The 16,001-nt window shown below is 40.1% G+C and overlaps 1 protein-coding gene across 7 annotated transcripts in view; it reads right to left on the reverse strand.

Moving 5' to 3' along the window:
- SLCO4A1 (solute carrier organic anion transporter family member 4A1) overlaps positions 1-16,001 on the reverse strand; it is a 921,682-nt gene that overhangs the window by 117,032 nt on the left and 788,649 nt on the right. For all 7 annotated transcript variants that reach the window (XM_044090405.1, XM_044090404.1, XR_006367160.1 and 4 more), the window contains one exon: positions 2,604-2,776. In XM_044090405.1, coding sequence (XP_043946340.1) covers positions 2,604-2,776 — 173 coding nt within the window. The remainder of the gene's footprint in view (positions 1-2,603; positions 2,777-16,001) is intronic.

The raw sequence follows: 16,001 nt of genomic DNA on the forward strand, positions 1-16,001 counted from the left end.
TGTTTGGAAGGGAACATACCAAAGGGAACATTGTACTCTATTATTGTCCTGATGAAGGAAGAGTACACGGGGGTTATAACCTCTTTTTTTCTTTTTTTCTGAAGGCAATGCTCCCACTTATGAGATGAGCAATATAACATGTCCTTCTTACCACTGTGGAGACAGGGTGATCGAAGTTAAGATCGCTGTCAATCTGTGTGCCCAGACCTCTCAACACTGACTGTGTGCCTAGGGTATTGCTATTGATATGGTAGTTTGCAAGAACATCACCCTTGCTAATGGGGATGATAATGCATTTTTTTGCAGTAAAGTTTAAGACGATGAGTTTGGCACCAGTCATTGGCATAATGGTTAAGGTGTGTGCCTTACAGACACAAGGTGCAGGGTTTGATCCTCACATGAGGAAATTGGCTAGGCTTGAAATGGCTCACAAGGGCAGTTAGCCTAGTTCTAACCTATGTGTTCTAACCTATGTTGACATAGCTAGGAGTTTCAATGATTACTCCCAGTTTGCAGACATCCACAAACTTTGATAGCCACAGTCCCTTAGTTTTAGCCTGTACTTCAGAGAAGTAGATTCTGAACAGTAGAGGGTCTCAGAACCTAGCCCTGAGGAACATCACTGGTTACAGGTCTGCTGGAGGAAGTGCAGTCCCCTATTTTGACTGTATGAGTTCTAGCAGTGAGCCAGTTTGCAACCCACCTAACAATATATGGGTTGATACCCAGCTGGGTGAGTTTAACAATGATGCCAGAGTGGGGGATTGTGTCAAAGGCCTTGGCTAACTTTAGGTAGGCCATATGCACAGATTTGCCCTCATCTAGGGCTTTGCTGATTGTCTTGAAGAAGTCCACCATACTTAACAGGTATGATCTCCCCTTGACAAAGCCAAACTGCGTGGGGTTGAGCACTGGTGATTTCCTATATCTTTGTTAATAAGGTCCATGATGAGTCGTTCCATGATCTTGCAGATAAGATAGGTCATACTATTGGGTCTATAGTTCCCAGTGTCCTTGGATGCACCCCCTTTGTGCCAAGGGATGATGGCAGCCGTTTTCCATTCTGCTCAGACAAAGCCAGTGCTTAGACTGTGATTGAAAAATGTGTCCAATGATGATGCTAATTCTTGTTTTAACCCATGTAGAACAAAGCCCAGGATGTTGTCTAGCCCCATAGAGGCTGTATTTTTGGCCTTGAAGAGGGTGTTTAAGAACTGCTCTGGAGATTCTAGGTTGGGGACAGGTGTTAGGGATGCTTTGGGGTATATGTGGTGGGGACAGGAGAGTGAAGTTTTCACTGAACCTGTCAGTCAGCAGGTTTGCTATATCCACAGATTCTTTATATATAGTACCATTAACTATGAGTTCAGCGCAAATCCGGGCCTTACCTTTGAGGTTATGGCTGTAAATAAAGAATGTTTTGCCTTTTATCCTTAGTCAGGGAAGCTAATTTGGATTCATAGTTAGCTTTGGAGAACTTCACTAGAAGTCTTATTTGCTTGTTTAAACTGCGGAGGGAGTGTTTCCAGTCTTGAGACCATTTCTTCCTACTCTTAGACAGCAATTTCTTTCTCCTGTTGTATATCCTATTAATGGCAGTTGTCCACCAGGCAGGTTTGTTCTTCCTTGAAGATCTTGCTTTGGTTCTATCAGGTAAAGCAGAATCAATGCAATTGTACAGGTGCTCATATAAAGCATTGGTATGTAACTCAGCATAGGTGTCTGTTACATCAGGAGGGGCTATGAAGCTATTTATGCTGTCATGTAAGAGGTTGTAATTGGCCTTGGAGAATCTTTTTAGTCAAGTTGTTGCTAAGGGGGGTCTTGTGTTACAGTTACTTCCAGCAAGACTGATTTGTGGTCAGATTTCACCAGGGATGGCTACACACTGGGGGTTGTGCAGTGGTCCCCCATGTTGGTCAGCACCAGATCCAGAATGTTTGAGCCCCTTGTGGGTGTGTCAACCATCTGGCCCATGGCACTGGAGTTAAAGAAGTTCAGGAACCCTTTGGCAATTGCGTCAGAACATATATAATGGGTAATTAGCCACTCAAAATCAGGGTGTCATATTCCCTAAATTTTGAAACTGTGGCAACGGTAAAAGAAGCACCACCCCAACATCACTCATGCACACACATACACACACTTTTTTTTCCTATTGGCCAACAACTAGACAATCCCTGCATTTTCAAATCTAACTGATGATTGTGAATATCATTAACAGAGCATGAGGGATGAGGTTCTTAACATATTTGTGTACAAGCTCTGTCCGGGGACTGCCAAGTGGAAAAAGTGATTGTATTGCTATTTCTGTAACACTTAGTCATAAGTTTAGGAGTCAAGCTTTAACCTAGGCCACCCAAATAAAAGCATTTCATGTCTTTTTTCCTTGGTTTTATTACAAACGATTGAGTAGACAACAATAAAAGCATTATGGCCTACCTTTTCATGACATTATCAACATTACAGATAAATCTACTCCTCCATGACTTTACTAACATTACTGACAAATCACTCCTGCAGTGCAAGACATGGCCCTCATGAAAACTCAGCAAAGCAAAATTTTTCTGTGAAATAAAACTGTTGTGCCAGATCTAACATACCTCAGTGTTGCAGTCAGTGCAGGAATAGTGCATAGGAAAGTGAAAAAGATGATGGTGAATACAAATGTCAAGAAGATAGCTTTATGCTGGCACTGGGAAGGACATTTTCCAGACACTGCATGGCCGGCAGTAACAGTGAAGTTTTCGAAAATACACCCACAGTCATGGTGCACCTGCAAAAATAGAAAAGCACTCACTTATCTCTGTCATGTGATGACCTCAGCAATTAACAGCAGTGCCACAGGTGGAGGGCTCACTACAGTAACACCTGAACTGAGTAAATGATGCACAACTAGAAACATTTCTCCTCATGCCCACTAAAAGATTCATCAAGAATGATTCCTTTCTACACTTTTTCAAACTCAGATCACTGTTAACTTCAGGTTCTCAGCTTCAATGTTAACTTCAGGTTCCCAGCTTCAGCTGCTGCTTCATCTTCCTTGAGACCTCAAGGAGTTTGTGACAATACTCCAATGCAAACTTGTGAGGAGAGCCCAAGTTATGTAGAAGGCCTAATCACAAAATGAAGGTATGGATCCTCAGTGCTCATGTAGGTGAGAGGATCAGGATGTCATATTTGCTTACTTGTCTGAAGGATTTGGGGTCAGCCTAATAACTTCTCTTGCATGTTCTGAACAGGGTTATAGGAACAGAAAAATTATAGCTGCCTTTCACTGCAATCCCCAACTGTGTGGTAATGTCATCTCCACGTGACCCCCTCAGAAGTAAATATATTATGGTAGCTCCTAGTTTCCACCAAGAAGGCAAGCATTTTCCATGACCTCAATCATAACCACACAACATTCACCCTTCTGTTTGAGAAAGGTGAGCAGACAATCCATCTTCAGTCCTCTCTGTCCCTTATGAGTTCTTACAGCCCCAGTGCTGTTTGATCTAGATAATCTAGGGTGTCATCAGTGCTTTATCCTTCTGTGCAGGCAGATCAACTACTAATAGTGAAATGTGGATACCGACAGCACTAAATGCTGATATTTGGCTGTAAGGCTTTTTAATGGAATTATTCATACATACAGCTTTAAACAGTAATACTTTTTGTTACTGCAAACACTTATAATATATTTAAGTAAAAACATGTTTAGAAAATGACATATGACTTCCAATGTATTTAACGTATTATTTGTTTGTTACCCTAAAAATGTGGAGGGCATTAATTGGTCTTCTGTTTACAGATGCTGTCTGTCTTAAGTTTTGACACCCTACTAACATGCAGCGCTAGTACCACAATGCGTCAGTACAAAGCAGTAAATGCTACATAATTCCATAATCACAGCAGTTCTCTCATAGTGCTACAGTACATAATAACACAGCACAACATGTAAAAGGAAAAGCAGTATTCAGCAGCTAATTTGAACCACAAAGTATTTAAACTCTTTTACTAATCATATTCTGTTATTAAATAAATTAAAGGTCGCTATTTGTTCATGTCCAGAGTTGTTGACTTGCATTTGAATGGTCACTATCCAGACAAAAACACAACATAAATAGATCACCAGGCCTTGTGTATCACACAGACACTGGCACTGCTACAGACACGTTTTGGAAACACCAGTATTACGTGATGCTGAGACGTGGAAGGAAAGCAGACACTAACCAGAGAAAACCCGTAGAAATACAGGGGGACATGCATTTTCATACAGAAGGCACCCAAGTCAAGAATCAAACCGCAGAAAATGATATCAGGTGACACTGCTATTAACTATGCCAGTGTTTCATTGTGTCATTCTAAAAGTAATCATTATCATATAATCTATCCATCTATTTATCATGTGCTTCAAAGCTGAAATGGGTCAATGCTTCAAACCTGATTTCCAGGGCTAAGACTGAAATGGGTCCAATGAGATCAGTGCCACACCCCCAGTTAACAAATTCAAAAACAAAATAAAATAAATAAATAAAGGGTGCGTTCTATTCAAGACTGTAAAATAGACTCCTCCCGCATTTAGGTGTGGTCTCCAATAAACTGAAACCCTACTCCAACCCACAAGATGCCAAGTCCTCTGAAGTCAATCATCTACCTTAAATATTCCTTCAACTTTGCAATCATATTTATGGTATTGGAATAGGTAAATACATCCAGCATGTCCCCAGTGTCATTAGTTAGTCGCATTACATGTGCAGTCCCCCCCCCCACCCTTCTACGGGTGTAATATAATGTAGTGCTCACATCTTGAGAAGGCCTAGCATCTCCAATGAGGAATTCATTTAGATAATAGTCATGAAGAAGGAAGCCCTGCAGTCCACCTTCTTGATCCATGCTTTGATACTGATATTGCTTGTGTTTATGGTAAGCTCCTGTCCAACATCCTCGACCCATATGTTTTTATGCTTGTTTTGTCCTCCCCTCCTGACCTCATTATTACTGAACTCCATCCTAGCATTCTCCCATTCACCCCTTCCCTAATTCCCCAAGTACCTCTTCCCTCATTCCCCATTTCCCCATTCCCTCTTTAGGACAGTTCACTCCTGCCTGCTGTTTGCAGTTTGAAGTTGCTAGAAGGGAGAGGTAAGAGTTGGGAAGTGAACCTGTCACTCTACTAAGATTAGGAGATTTTTCAACCACCCATACTGACATTCTCCCTTTTAGCCCATGGGTTTAGTGTGGTGCCCTTTATGGCAAACCACATGGACACTGCATGCTTTTATATCACTATGACACTTGGCTAGAGTGCAAGAACTGCATCGCTGGGTTTGTACTCCTCAGTATCGATGTATAATAATGATTTTACCTTTGGGCCTCCTTCCAGGTGCTACTTCTGTTTCTAGGTATAACAATTGCTTCCCCCCAGGAGAGGTGAGCTAACACTGGTGACCCATTCCCATCCTTCCCCACAAGTCACTCCAGTACTCAAGCCGCTTAGTTGGACTGTAAGGGATCTACTCAAGTTTTTTTCTAACTTCAGCATGATATTGGCACCCCCTACCTATGATCAGACTACACCCATCTCTCACCTCTCTGTACCAACGTTTAAATTTAAATATTGTACATGTCGAAGGAAAACCCATTTCTCAGACTCCATTTGATCATACAATTCTGCTGATGCCTTGGGGACATATTGAATTATTTTACTAAAACACTCCTTAGTGTATGATGACCAGGTCATTCAAAAATAACTCAATTATATGGCTTATTATAAGGTTATGTGCACCCTTTGTGGAGCAGCATGGCATGTGTACATGGAGTAAACATTGTATATTATGGATCCAGTTATAGATTCAGTCAGGCACAATAAAATGATTACCCAGAGGTAAACTACACCTCCTTTGATGCCATAGTTCTTAAACAAAGCACAGCACTGTGTTCTTCAAGTGTGCCTTGGGCCCAGGGCTGTTTTCAATCTGAGGATCCCACACACTTGTTTTTTTTTTCAGTGAAATGCAATTCCTTCCTTTAACCCTGCCCCATCTGCTTAGATGTATAGTTTAAGGGGTACAGCTTCAGAGACTCTAGGCCTGTGATCTTTCTGGTTAGGAACCTTTGGGGGTCATTGTTTGATATGTTTAGTACTATGTATCCCAAAGGTGGCCTTGTACTCAGTAAGTGGACAGATTAATGCTGAATATAAGGGAGGGATTACATTTTTAAATCATGATGAAATTCCTTTGGCAATTAACTGAGTTAAATAAAAAGGATTTCCTGACAATGGTTGTCACATGATGGTTAAAATACAGGGAACTATCAATCCAAGTGCCCAGCTCCCGGACTACATGTCTGTTTTGTAGTGTTGTGCTGCCTCTACAGTATGACAACAGAGGGGTTGTCTAGTAAAAGTGACGACACTACACTTTTTAGCATTTACTATATAAAATACTTGGCTCAGGTGAAAGAGAGTAGCTGGCCATGCAACCAATTAACCAATTACCACAGATTTTGAGTCATAAAATTTCCACCATCCAGAACAAACATGCAGATTTTTGTCTGAACACTAAGAAATATAATAACTAAAATGCATGGGTACAGGCTTCACTTGTTGAGAGTGCATATTAGATGTCATTTACTTTACCAGTTCATAACATTGTTAGCATCCTGATTCTAGGTGTTCATTAAAGATTAATCAGGAAATAGGCTACTCACTCAAAACATTATAAATGTAATGCAGCATAATGCAATAAGATAGTTTCAATGCAATGTTACAAAATGACAATTATATTTGTAACATAACCTCTTTGCTCACTACACATCTTCTGTCATATTCTCAACATTGCTAACAACACTAAAAATAGAGACAGCTGTAAAATGTGTAGGACGTAACAAGGAATATATTTTTATTATTACGAAAGTATTATGTAAATGTTTAAAATAAGATGTTTGAGGACCAGCTAAGCAAACATTTGTCACAAAATGTCTACCTTATTCTTTCCACTATGAAATATTCAAGACCCCCCCCACCAAGAGTAACCATATGACTGGATAAATGTTATGATAACCAAAAGAACCATGTAACTGGGTAAATGGGGTCTATATTACCACATGAAATGTTTAGGTTATCGAATACCTAAACACCGAACTGGTAATATTTTAATCAAAAAAACACAAGCGGTCGATTAACACAGGGAAAGAATTCCCTTGGCCGTAAAAAAAAAAAAACAAAAAAAACTTTTAAAGCCAAATGAATGGCCGATTTAACGCAGAGAAAGAATTCATGGCCGTAAAAAAAAAAAAAACAACTTTTATACCCAAATGAAGTGGGGGGTTTCACCTCCCACACTCCCCTAACTAAATATACCAACTCTGAGATCGCTGTACATTGGACATAAGGGCAAAATCCACATAACAGCCAAGGGAATTATTTTCCTATGTTAAATCGGTTGTTCGTGTTTTTTTGATTTCAATATTATCAGTTTGATGTTTAGGTATTTGATAACCTAAACATTTAATCTGGTAATATAGACCTGGTAAATGTTATGATAATCAAGATTAACCATGCAACTGGGTAAATGTTATAATAATCAAGTGTAACCATGTAACTGGGTAAATGTTACAATAACCAAGAGTAACCATAATGTTATGATAATCAGGAGTAACCATGTAACTAGGTAAATGTTATGATAATCAAGTGTAACCATGTAACTGGGTAAATGTTACGATAACCAAGAGTAACCATGCGACTGGGCAAATGTTATGATATACAGCATGTTGCAGTGGGTGTGGCTACAATAATGGCAGATTATAATATGGGTGAATCGGGTGGCGGCTTGGGGCCCACAGCTCCAAAGGGCCCATGGTTGAATAAATAGAATGGTCAAAGACCGCCATGCGTATCTCTTTTTACTTGGATAAAATTTTATTCTAATATGCACAGTAGGACAGTGGGCAGAGCGTTCCCCACCACTGCTGTGTACGTTTGAGCTGAGTTTGTTACTAGCAGTGGCATTTGAGTGATTCATTATTTAAACTGTGTGTGTTCGTACTGATTTATTCCAATGCAATATGTGGATGTGCACTGCAGATGCATGTTTAATGCCTGTGGTCAGAAAATGCTCATGGTCACAGATTTTCTGATTCATCAGTCTGTTCCTTTAATGAGGCATTGACAGTAGCAGGTGTGAGAATTCTGTAAGTAGCAGAGGTTTGTTTAAAACCGCGCCTATTAGCTGTCCATGATATTGCAGAATATCCCTGATGCTACCCTATCAGTCCTTTCAACTCTGCCTGATTTTGCATAACATTTCTGATTTTTCTCATGGTTTTGTCATGTTCCTCATTGTTTTGATTACAGCTCTGTATAATGTCAAACATTAATTCAGATTATTCAGAGAATGCATTTTTATAAAAAAAGGCTGTTCTGTTAACTCTTAAGTTAATTAGAATAATATTAAAAACATCCATGATTTTGGGCCTTTGTCTTCCTTTCTTGAACAAAGAATTTGCTGGCATGTGTGTCTTATTTTCATAAGTTCCTCATAAAATATGTAGTTTTCTGGTATGGCTGTAGAATCCCTTTTTATATGTAAGTGGAGAATGGTCTATTTTGGAGGTTTGCTTTCATTTTATTTGTAACGATGTTAATGGACGTCTTAATATGTGGATGATGATTTTGTTTATAATTCACAGTTGTGATGTGTTATGCTGGCAGAGACAAATTCTGAGACAGTGCGTAACATCTCACTTTGAATCCTGTTGTACGATGATTGGAAACACATTGCGCAGTTACTCTTGAAAAGTCTTGAATATTTCCAAGTAGAAGGAATAAGGTTGACATTTTGTGATGGGTGTTTGCTTAGGTAGTGTTCAAACATTGTACTTTAAACATTTACTTTTAAATAAAGCGTAATGCTTTTTAAATATTAAAATGCACCCCTTTGTCACTTCCTTCACATTTTGCAGCTCTGCCAGATTCTATCATTGTTAGAAATGTTTTTGACATAGGTATAGAAAAAATGGCAGAAGATATGCAATGGGCTAAACAGCTATATAGTTATCATTTTTTTAACATTGTGTTGAAACTTTATTATCTCTGCATGCCGCACTGGATTTACAATTTCTTGAGAGAGTAACTTATTTCCTGATTAATCATGGACGAATGCTTGGAAAAAGGATATTAATAATGTTATGAACTAGTAAGATAAGTATGGCCTAACTCAGCAAGAAATAAAGTCTGTACCCAAGCTTTTTTATGGTTGCATCTCTTAGTGTTCTGTTAAAAATCTGCATGTTTGTTATGGATGATAGAAATTTTATGACTCAAAATCTGTGGTACTTGGTTATTTGGTTGTATGGCCACCTACCGTCTTCCAGATCAGCTTAGTATGTTATTGACTATTCCATATTTTATCTACTAAACATTGGAAATCGTTTGAGTGATAGCATTTAAAGTCTGTGAGATAGCCCCTCTCCCAAAAATGTATTTATTTATTTTATTTTACATTTGTTGACTGGGATAGTCTGACTGGATATATGTCCATTTTCAGTGGAGGCCCAGGGAGAAAAGCTCCACATTCCAAAAAAGAGACAGTACATACATCACTGAGTGATACACTCAGGCAGACATGTTTAGAAAAATACAGACAAAGAATACAGGCAGATATCAATATACACAATGTGCAGACTTACATCTGATTGGCAGAGACGTATCAGAAAATGTGAACATAGAATACAATCAGATCTCATAATTCACAATGCTTAGACATTCAAATGCTATGAGGCATAGATACTTGGCTAAACAGCAGGTTGAGTAGCAAGACAAATATTAGTGAAGTTGTTAGTCAGGTTTATAACAAGAGCACAGCCAATGAGATGTGAGGTATTTTTTGAGTTCTCTTTTAAATAGGGGTAGTGAGGTTTCCTTGGTAACGGTAGTAGGGAGTAGATTCAAGATTTTACTGATTGAGTTGGCAGATATAGCATCGCCTGCGGAGTTGTTGGATTTTTAGGTCAGTATCATTAGTTTATCAGCTGAGCATAATTGCCTGGAGGCATTATGAGGGGTGAGAATATTTTTGAGGGCAGGGGTGTTATCAGGTCAATGGAGTATTTTATGCGCTACTATAAGCTGGTTGAACTGTAGAAGGGTAGGATACTCTAGCCATCCCAGTGCTTTGAGGTTCTAGCAATGGTGGGTCCTAAAAGCCATGCCTGTAGCGAATCTGGCTATATGATTGTAACATCCTGATAATTTGTTGAGATCAGATGTTATGTAATCCTAGCTCACCGTAATTCTTGCTGGATGGGTTCGGAGCCGATATTCAGCTCCAACTCGGCTGGTACTAATGCTCGAGAGCTTTTACTGGCTTGAGGCTAGCCCCTATCCCATGGTGCCTCACGGCAATTCCCTAGATCTCATTTGCCACAAAAGCTTTCGAGGTTGTGTGTGACTGGCTCGTTGGCTAAGTAAAATGATTTTTTACTATATTTAGTCCTTTTCCATCCTTTTTTTACTTGTTATATATATATATATATAGATAGTTTCTTATCTCTTGTGCGACTGTTTTTGAAAGGTTTTCAACCCCTATTCCCCCTTAGACTGTTTGGCCCGTTTAAGTTAGAGGGCCCTTCCTCCCTGAGTGTGTGTGTGTGTGTGTGTGACTGTTGTAAAAAAAAAAAAAAAAAAAAAAAAAAAAAAATCTTTTTCTCTTCTCACCTTTATTGTTGTCATGACTTTTGTCTTAGAGTCTAGAATGTCTAAAGATGAAGATAAAGATCACAAGGACCATCACCCTTCGGGGTTCTGACAGCCACACCAGTTGTATATATTGTCTTGTCGAAGCCCATTTACAGGAACCCTGCACCTTCTGTCATGCTTTTAGCACCAGAGTTTTGAATGAAAGGAAGAGGAAACTCATTGACGGGGGTCTCATTGCCAGTTCCTTCCAGGAACAGCTGGAACTTGGTCAGGCAACTCCAAAATCCTCAAAGAGAAAATCATCAGCCCGGGCTTCGGAGCCGATCAAAAAGACTAACCCGTCGGAACCAAGAAGCTCTGGTTCCAGCTCTGCTTTATCTTCGGTGCCATCAATTTCATCGGTTTTGAGACAGTCTTCGGTACTGAAAATTTTGCCTGAAATCGAGACTGTATCTCCTACATTGAGATCTCCTATTTTGCAGAAAAGAAGGTCTCCTTCTGTTTCCACCAGATCCTCCAGGGCCCTATCAGATGAGGACATTGAGAGGGTGGTGAAAAGGCTGCTTTTGGATCCAGCTCTGGTTAGAAAATTGGCCTCTCCAGACCCATAGGTCTCGGAGCCAACCCCCTTACCTACCACTGTTCCTCCTCTGACTGCTTCACTCTCGGAGCCTATTACATCAGGTTTCTCTGTCTTTGACCCTTTGGCTCTGGGAATTCAACCCATTTCCTCGAAGCCAATTAATCTATCCTCAATGGCTCAGTCTGGAGCCGAGGGTTCGGGGACCCAATGCTCTCATGTCAACTCTGAGAGGGACAGTCACCCTGGGTTCTAGTTGGAACCGACCCTCCCTCTAGGAGCCTCAGCCCAACTCAGCTCGGCTCCCAGTTCTGCTTTGGAGCTGTTCCCTCTTGCTAGGAGTCGACCATCTGCCCCCTTGGAGTGGAGGTCTTCTTCGGAGTGGTGGGGGCCGTCAAAGCTATAGAGAAGGCTTTATCCTCTGCCAAAGCCATTCCTTTGGAACCTGTGTCCCACCAGCAGCAGGCAGCAACCTCTTCCCCCCTGCCACCCCCACAGCATGGGGAACCAGAGGCCCAAGTAGCTCCCATTGGAGGTGCCCCCTCTTCTGAGACCTCCCCAGATTATCCAACTGGACAGCTCCCTTGGAAGAGGCTATGTAAAAGGAAACATGTTGACTCACCTGAGTCTGTCACATTAGACACTGATTTCAGGGATCTCCTGAAAGAGTTAGGAGATACCCTCCAGGGTTCAGTAGATCTGAGTTCCATGGATAAGGTTTCTACGCAGCTCTCCACCCTTACTTCCATAGCTAACTCCTCCATGAGGCTGATTTCATATGCAGCAGATGGAGCGAGTAGGGCAGCCGCAGAAGGAATATCCCTTAAGAGACATTTGTGGATGCGTCTTTGTAATTTTACGTAATCCTTCAAGTCTTCCTTCACTAATGTTCCCTTTGATGGTTCATCTCTTTTTGGACCCCAAGTTAAAGAGATTTTGACTAGGTGTGAGCAGGAAGGCAAACCTTTATCTACCATTGGAGTCTGTTTCTCTCTCCCATCCAGACCCTATCCCAAGGGTAATACAGGAGGGGAAAATGTGGTTCTGCAAATCCCAAAAAGGTTTTCCTCAGGCACAAGGTCAACCCTCCCCCAGAGGCAGAGGAGGAGGATATAATGGAAGATGCCGTCCTCATGGCAGAGGAGGTCCGCAACATCAGGGAGACTGAGAAACTTTCTCTGATCATCCCTTCCATTGACCCTGAGGGGTTGCCCAACTGTCCATCTCTGGAAGCAGTTGAGGGTCATATATCGCTGTACCCAAGTGCTTGGCTAACTATCACTCAAGATTGCTGGGTACACACAATAATATCCAGAGGTTACCTGATTCCCTTTATTTCTGAACCCCCAACAAAATGGTCTCTTTCAGATGTACCACCCATCCAACTAGACCATGCAACATTAGAGGTCATCTCGTTGCTGCAAAAAAGAGTCATCCAAGAAGTCCCCGCAGAGCAAGTAGGATCTGGAACTTACTCTCGATTCTTTTTAGTTCCAAAAAAGACAGGGGACTGGAGATCAATTCTAGATCTCAGCAGGCTCAACAAACATGTAAGAAAATCAAAGTACCGAATGGTCATTCTGCAGTCGATATTTCCCTTTATTGGGAAAGACAACTGGATGTGCTCAATCGATCTCCAGGATGCCTACTACCACATCAAAATGGACAGGCACTCCAGGAGACACTTACGCTTCAGGCTGGGAGCCAGTCATTTTCAGTTTAGAACACTGCCCTCTAGCCTCACTACAGTCCCCATAGTGTTTACCAAATGCATGGCAGTGGTGATGGCTCACCTGAGACATCAAGGATTCCAGGTGTTTCCGTACCTAGACAACTGGCTCCTCACTGCTACCACCAAGCATCAACTCATAAGGACCAGTGACAAGACTCTATCCTTGTGCGCCAGTCTAGGCATCACCGTCAACTTGCAAAAGTCAGTCTTATCCTACTCGCAGCATATTGTATATTTAGGCTCAGAAATAGACACAACCACCATGTCCAAAACAGAACGGAGCCCAACAGTAGCCAGCAGAAAAAGATGTTAATCCCAAAAAACACTTTATTTTAACGTAAAGTCAATTTAATAAAAATCTTTCTCACATTTTCGTCACTTTAAGTAAAGTAACTTCTTCAGACACACAGACAAACAGCAATTACACAGTTTCTACAGCATTTAAACCATGTAACATGAAGTCATGTGACTAATAGCAGCAATGAATTAAAGGTGTAGAGCACAATAATTCAAACACTATTAAAGTAAGTCTTAAAACTTGAGTCATGAGTATGCAAAGATTCATGGACTTTGTTGAAAAATTTGAACATTTTAGAAGTTAACCAAGAAGACAACTTTCTCACAATCGATGTAGTCGACTTATACGCTTCTATTCCACACTTAGAAGTGGTTGAGTGGGTAGGAGTTTATATGAAAAATAAAAAAGCTCCACAAAGGGATATTGACCTGGCAACTGAGTTAATTGATATTATACTTTCCAATAACTTTTTCATTTTTAACGACAATATCTATTTACAAAAACATGGAGTTGCTATGCGCTCCCCTTGCGGAGCGAGCGTGGCGAACATGTTTATGGCTCAATGGGAAGAATATTTTGTATTCAATAAATCTAAATTTACACTTCCTTCACTTTTTATACCAGATTTTTAGACAATATCTTTGTGATTTTTAAAGGAAATGAATCACAAGCTAAACAAATGATAGATTACTTTAACTCTACTACACCATTTTTTAAATTTACTTACACTTTTCACACTACTAGTATTGACTATTTGGACATGAATATAAAAAAAAGATATAGTAAATAGGAGATATGTTTCCAAAATTTATAGAAAAGCTACATATTGCAACTCCTATTTACATTTTTCTAGTGCACACCCTTTCAGGCAAAAGCATTCAATAGTGAAAGGTCAACTCATTACAGCCGCAAGGATGTGTACTAATGAAGGTGACTTTAATTCTGATTGTCAACTCTTAAGAGACATGTTTTGCAATAGAGGCTACCCGGTTAGTTTAATAAATGACTTAACTGAAGAAATCGTAAACAAACGGAGTAGAGGTATAGTTCAACCACTCTTGACCTCACCTTCCGTTGTCATTGATGTTAACCTGGTAGAGTCACCTCCTAGCCAGGTTGCCATTCGAACTACACAGTCACCAAACAGTGACTTGGTTACCTTTATAAAACCTTCACTGACTCAGCAAACTAGGGAGACCTCTTTATGCAATACTTTTATAACCACCTTTAGTAAAGTCAGTGACCAACTTAGATTAATTCTCCACAAAAATTGGAGTTTCCTTTATAAGGACTCTTCCCTAGTTGACAGAACTGGCCAGACACCCAGTATTGTTTATAGAAGAGGTATTAATTTAAAAAGTTTTTTTTTAAATTAAAAGCACTAAATCTACTCCTAGACTTACTGGAACCTTCATGTGTGGCACATGTAGGATGTGTGAATACATAAAAACAGGTAATTCCTTTAGAGTATTGATCACATGTAAATTTTACATCAACCACAAGTTGAATTGTGAGTCCAAGAGTGCTGTTTACTTAGCTTCCTGTACCTTATGTCCGGCTTTCTATATAGGGAAAACGGACAGGAAGCTTTGTGAGAGAATTTACGAAGTCTCTTATACGATTAGCAAAAATAAAACAGAAAATGCTTTAGCAAAACATGTTTCATTAAATGGTGGACATAGTTTCACGTTCCAAGCTATTGATCGGGTACTTCCTGACATTATAGGTGGCCCATATCCAGTACTATTAGAGGTACGAGAACTAGAATGGCAGTTAGCACTTAATACTTTCTGCTTGCCTGGTTTGAATGAGAATTATAATATTTCATGTTTGCTTAAATTAAGAAATCTGACACGATAGTGTATTTTTTACTTTTTACTAATGACCTTAACATAATCCTTGTATATTGTATACTGATTGCATACACACTTTTTATTTGAGGTAGTATGTAAGTTTTAAGACTTACTTTAATAGTGTTTGAATTATTGTGCTCTGCACCTTTAATTCATTGCTGCTATTAGTCACATGACTTCATGCTACATGGTTTAAATGCTGTAGAAACTGTGTAACTGCTGTTTGTCTGAAGAAGTTACTTAAAGTGACGAAAACGTGACAAAAATCTTTTATTAAATTGACTTTACGTTAAAAGAAAGTGTTTTTTGGGATTAACATCTTTGTCTGCTGGCTACTGTTGGGCTCCTGTTCTGTTTTGGATTGTTTGCTTCTTCCGCCCAGTTTATTTGTTTGTTCTACAACCACCATGTCAGTAAAGCTAAAACAGGAAAGAGTGGAATCTCTATGCAGTCAGGTCAGATCCTTAATAAACAAACAAAGAGTCCAGGCCAGAGTAGTCCTTCAAGTCCTAGGGACTATGACTCCCGGTATCCTATTAGTTCCTCTTGCTTGCCTACATATGAGGATTCTCCAGAGGATGCTATTAGCACAATGACTGATGCAAGACCATCCATTGCCTCACCAGATATTAATAACAAATGCATGCAAAAAGGATCTGACATAGTGATTACACACGAAACAATTTGTCCTAGGTCGTCCACTTGTTCCTCCCCAAGAGAAAGCAGTTTTGACCACAGAAGCTTCTCAGATAGGGTGTGGGGGCATTATCTGAGAATGACAGTCCAAGGTACTTGGCAGAACCACGAGAACCACTTGCACATCAATGTTCTGGAGAAGAGAGCGGTGCTATATG

The sequence above is a fragment of the Protopterus annectens genome, chromosome 12.part0 (genome assembly GCF_019279795.1).
Source record: "Protopterus annectens isolate FY-2018-M chromosome 12.part0, PAN1.0, whole genome shotgun sequence".
In the NCBI taxonomy this organism is placed as follows: Eukaryota; Metazoa; Chordata; order Ceratodontiformes; family Protopteridae; genus Protopterus; species Protopterus annectens.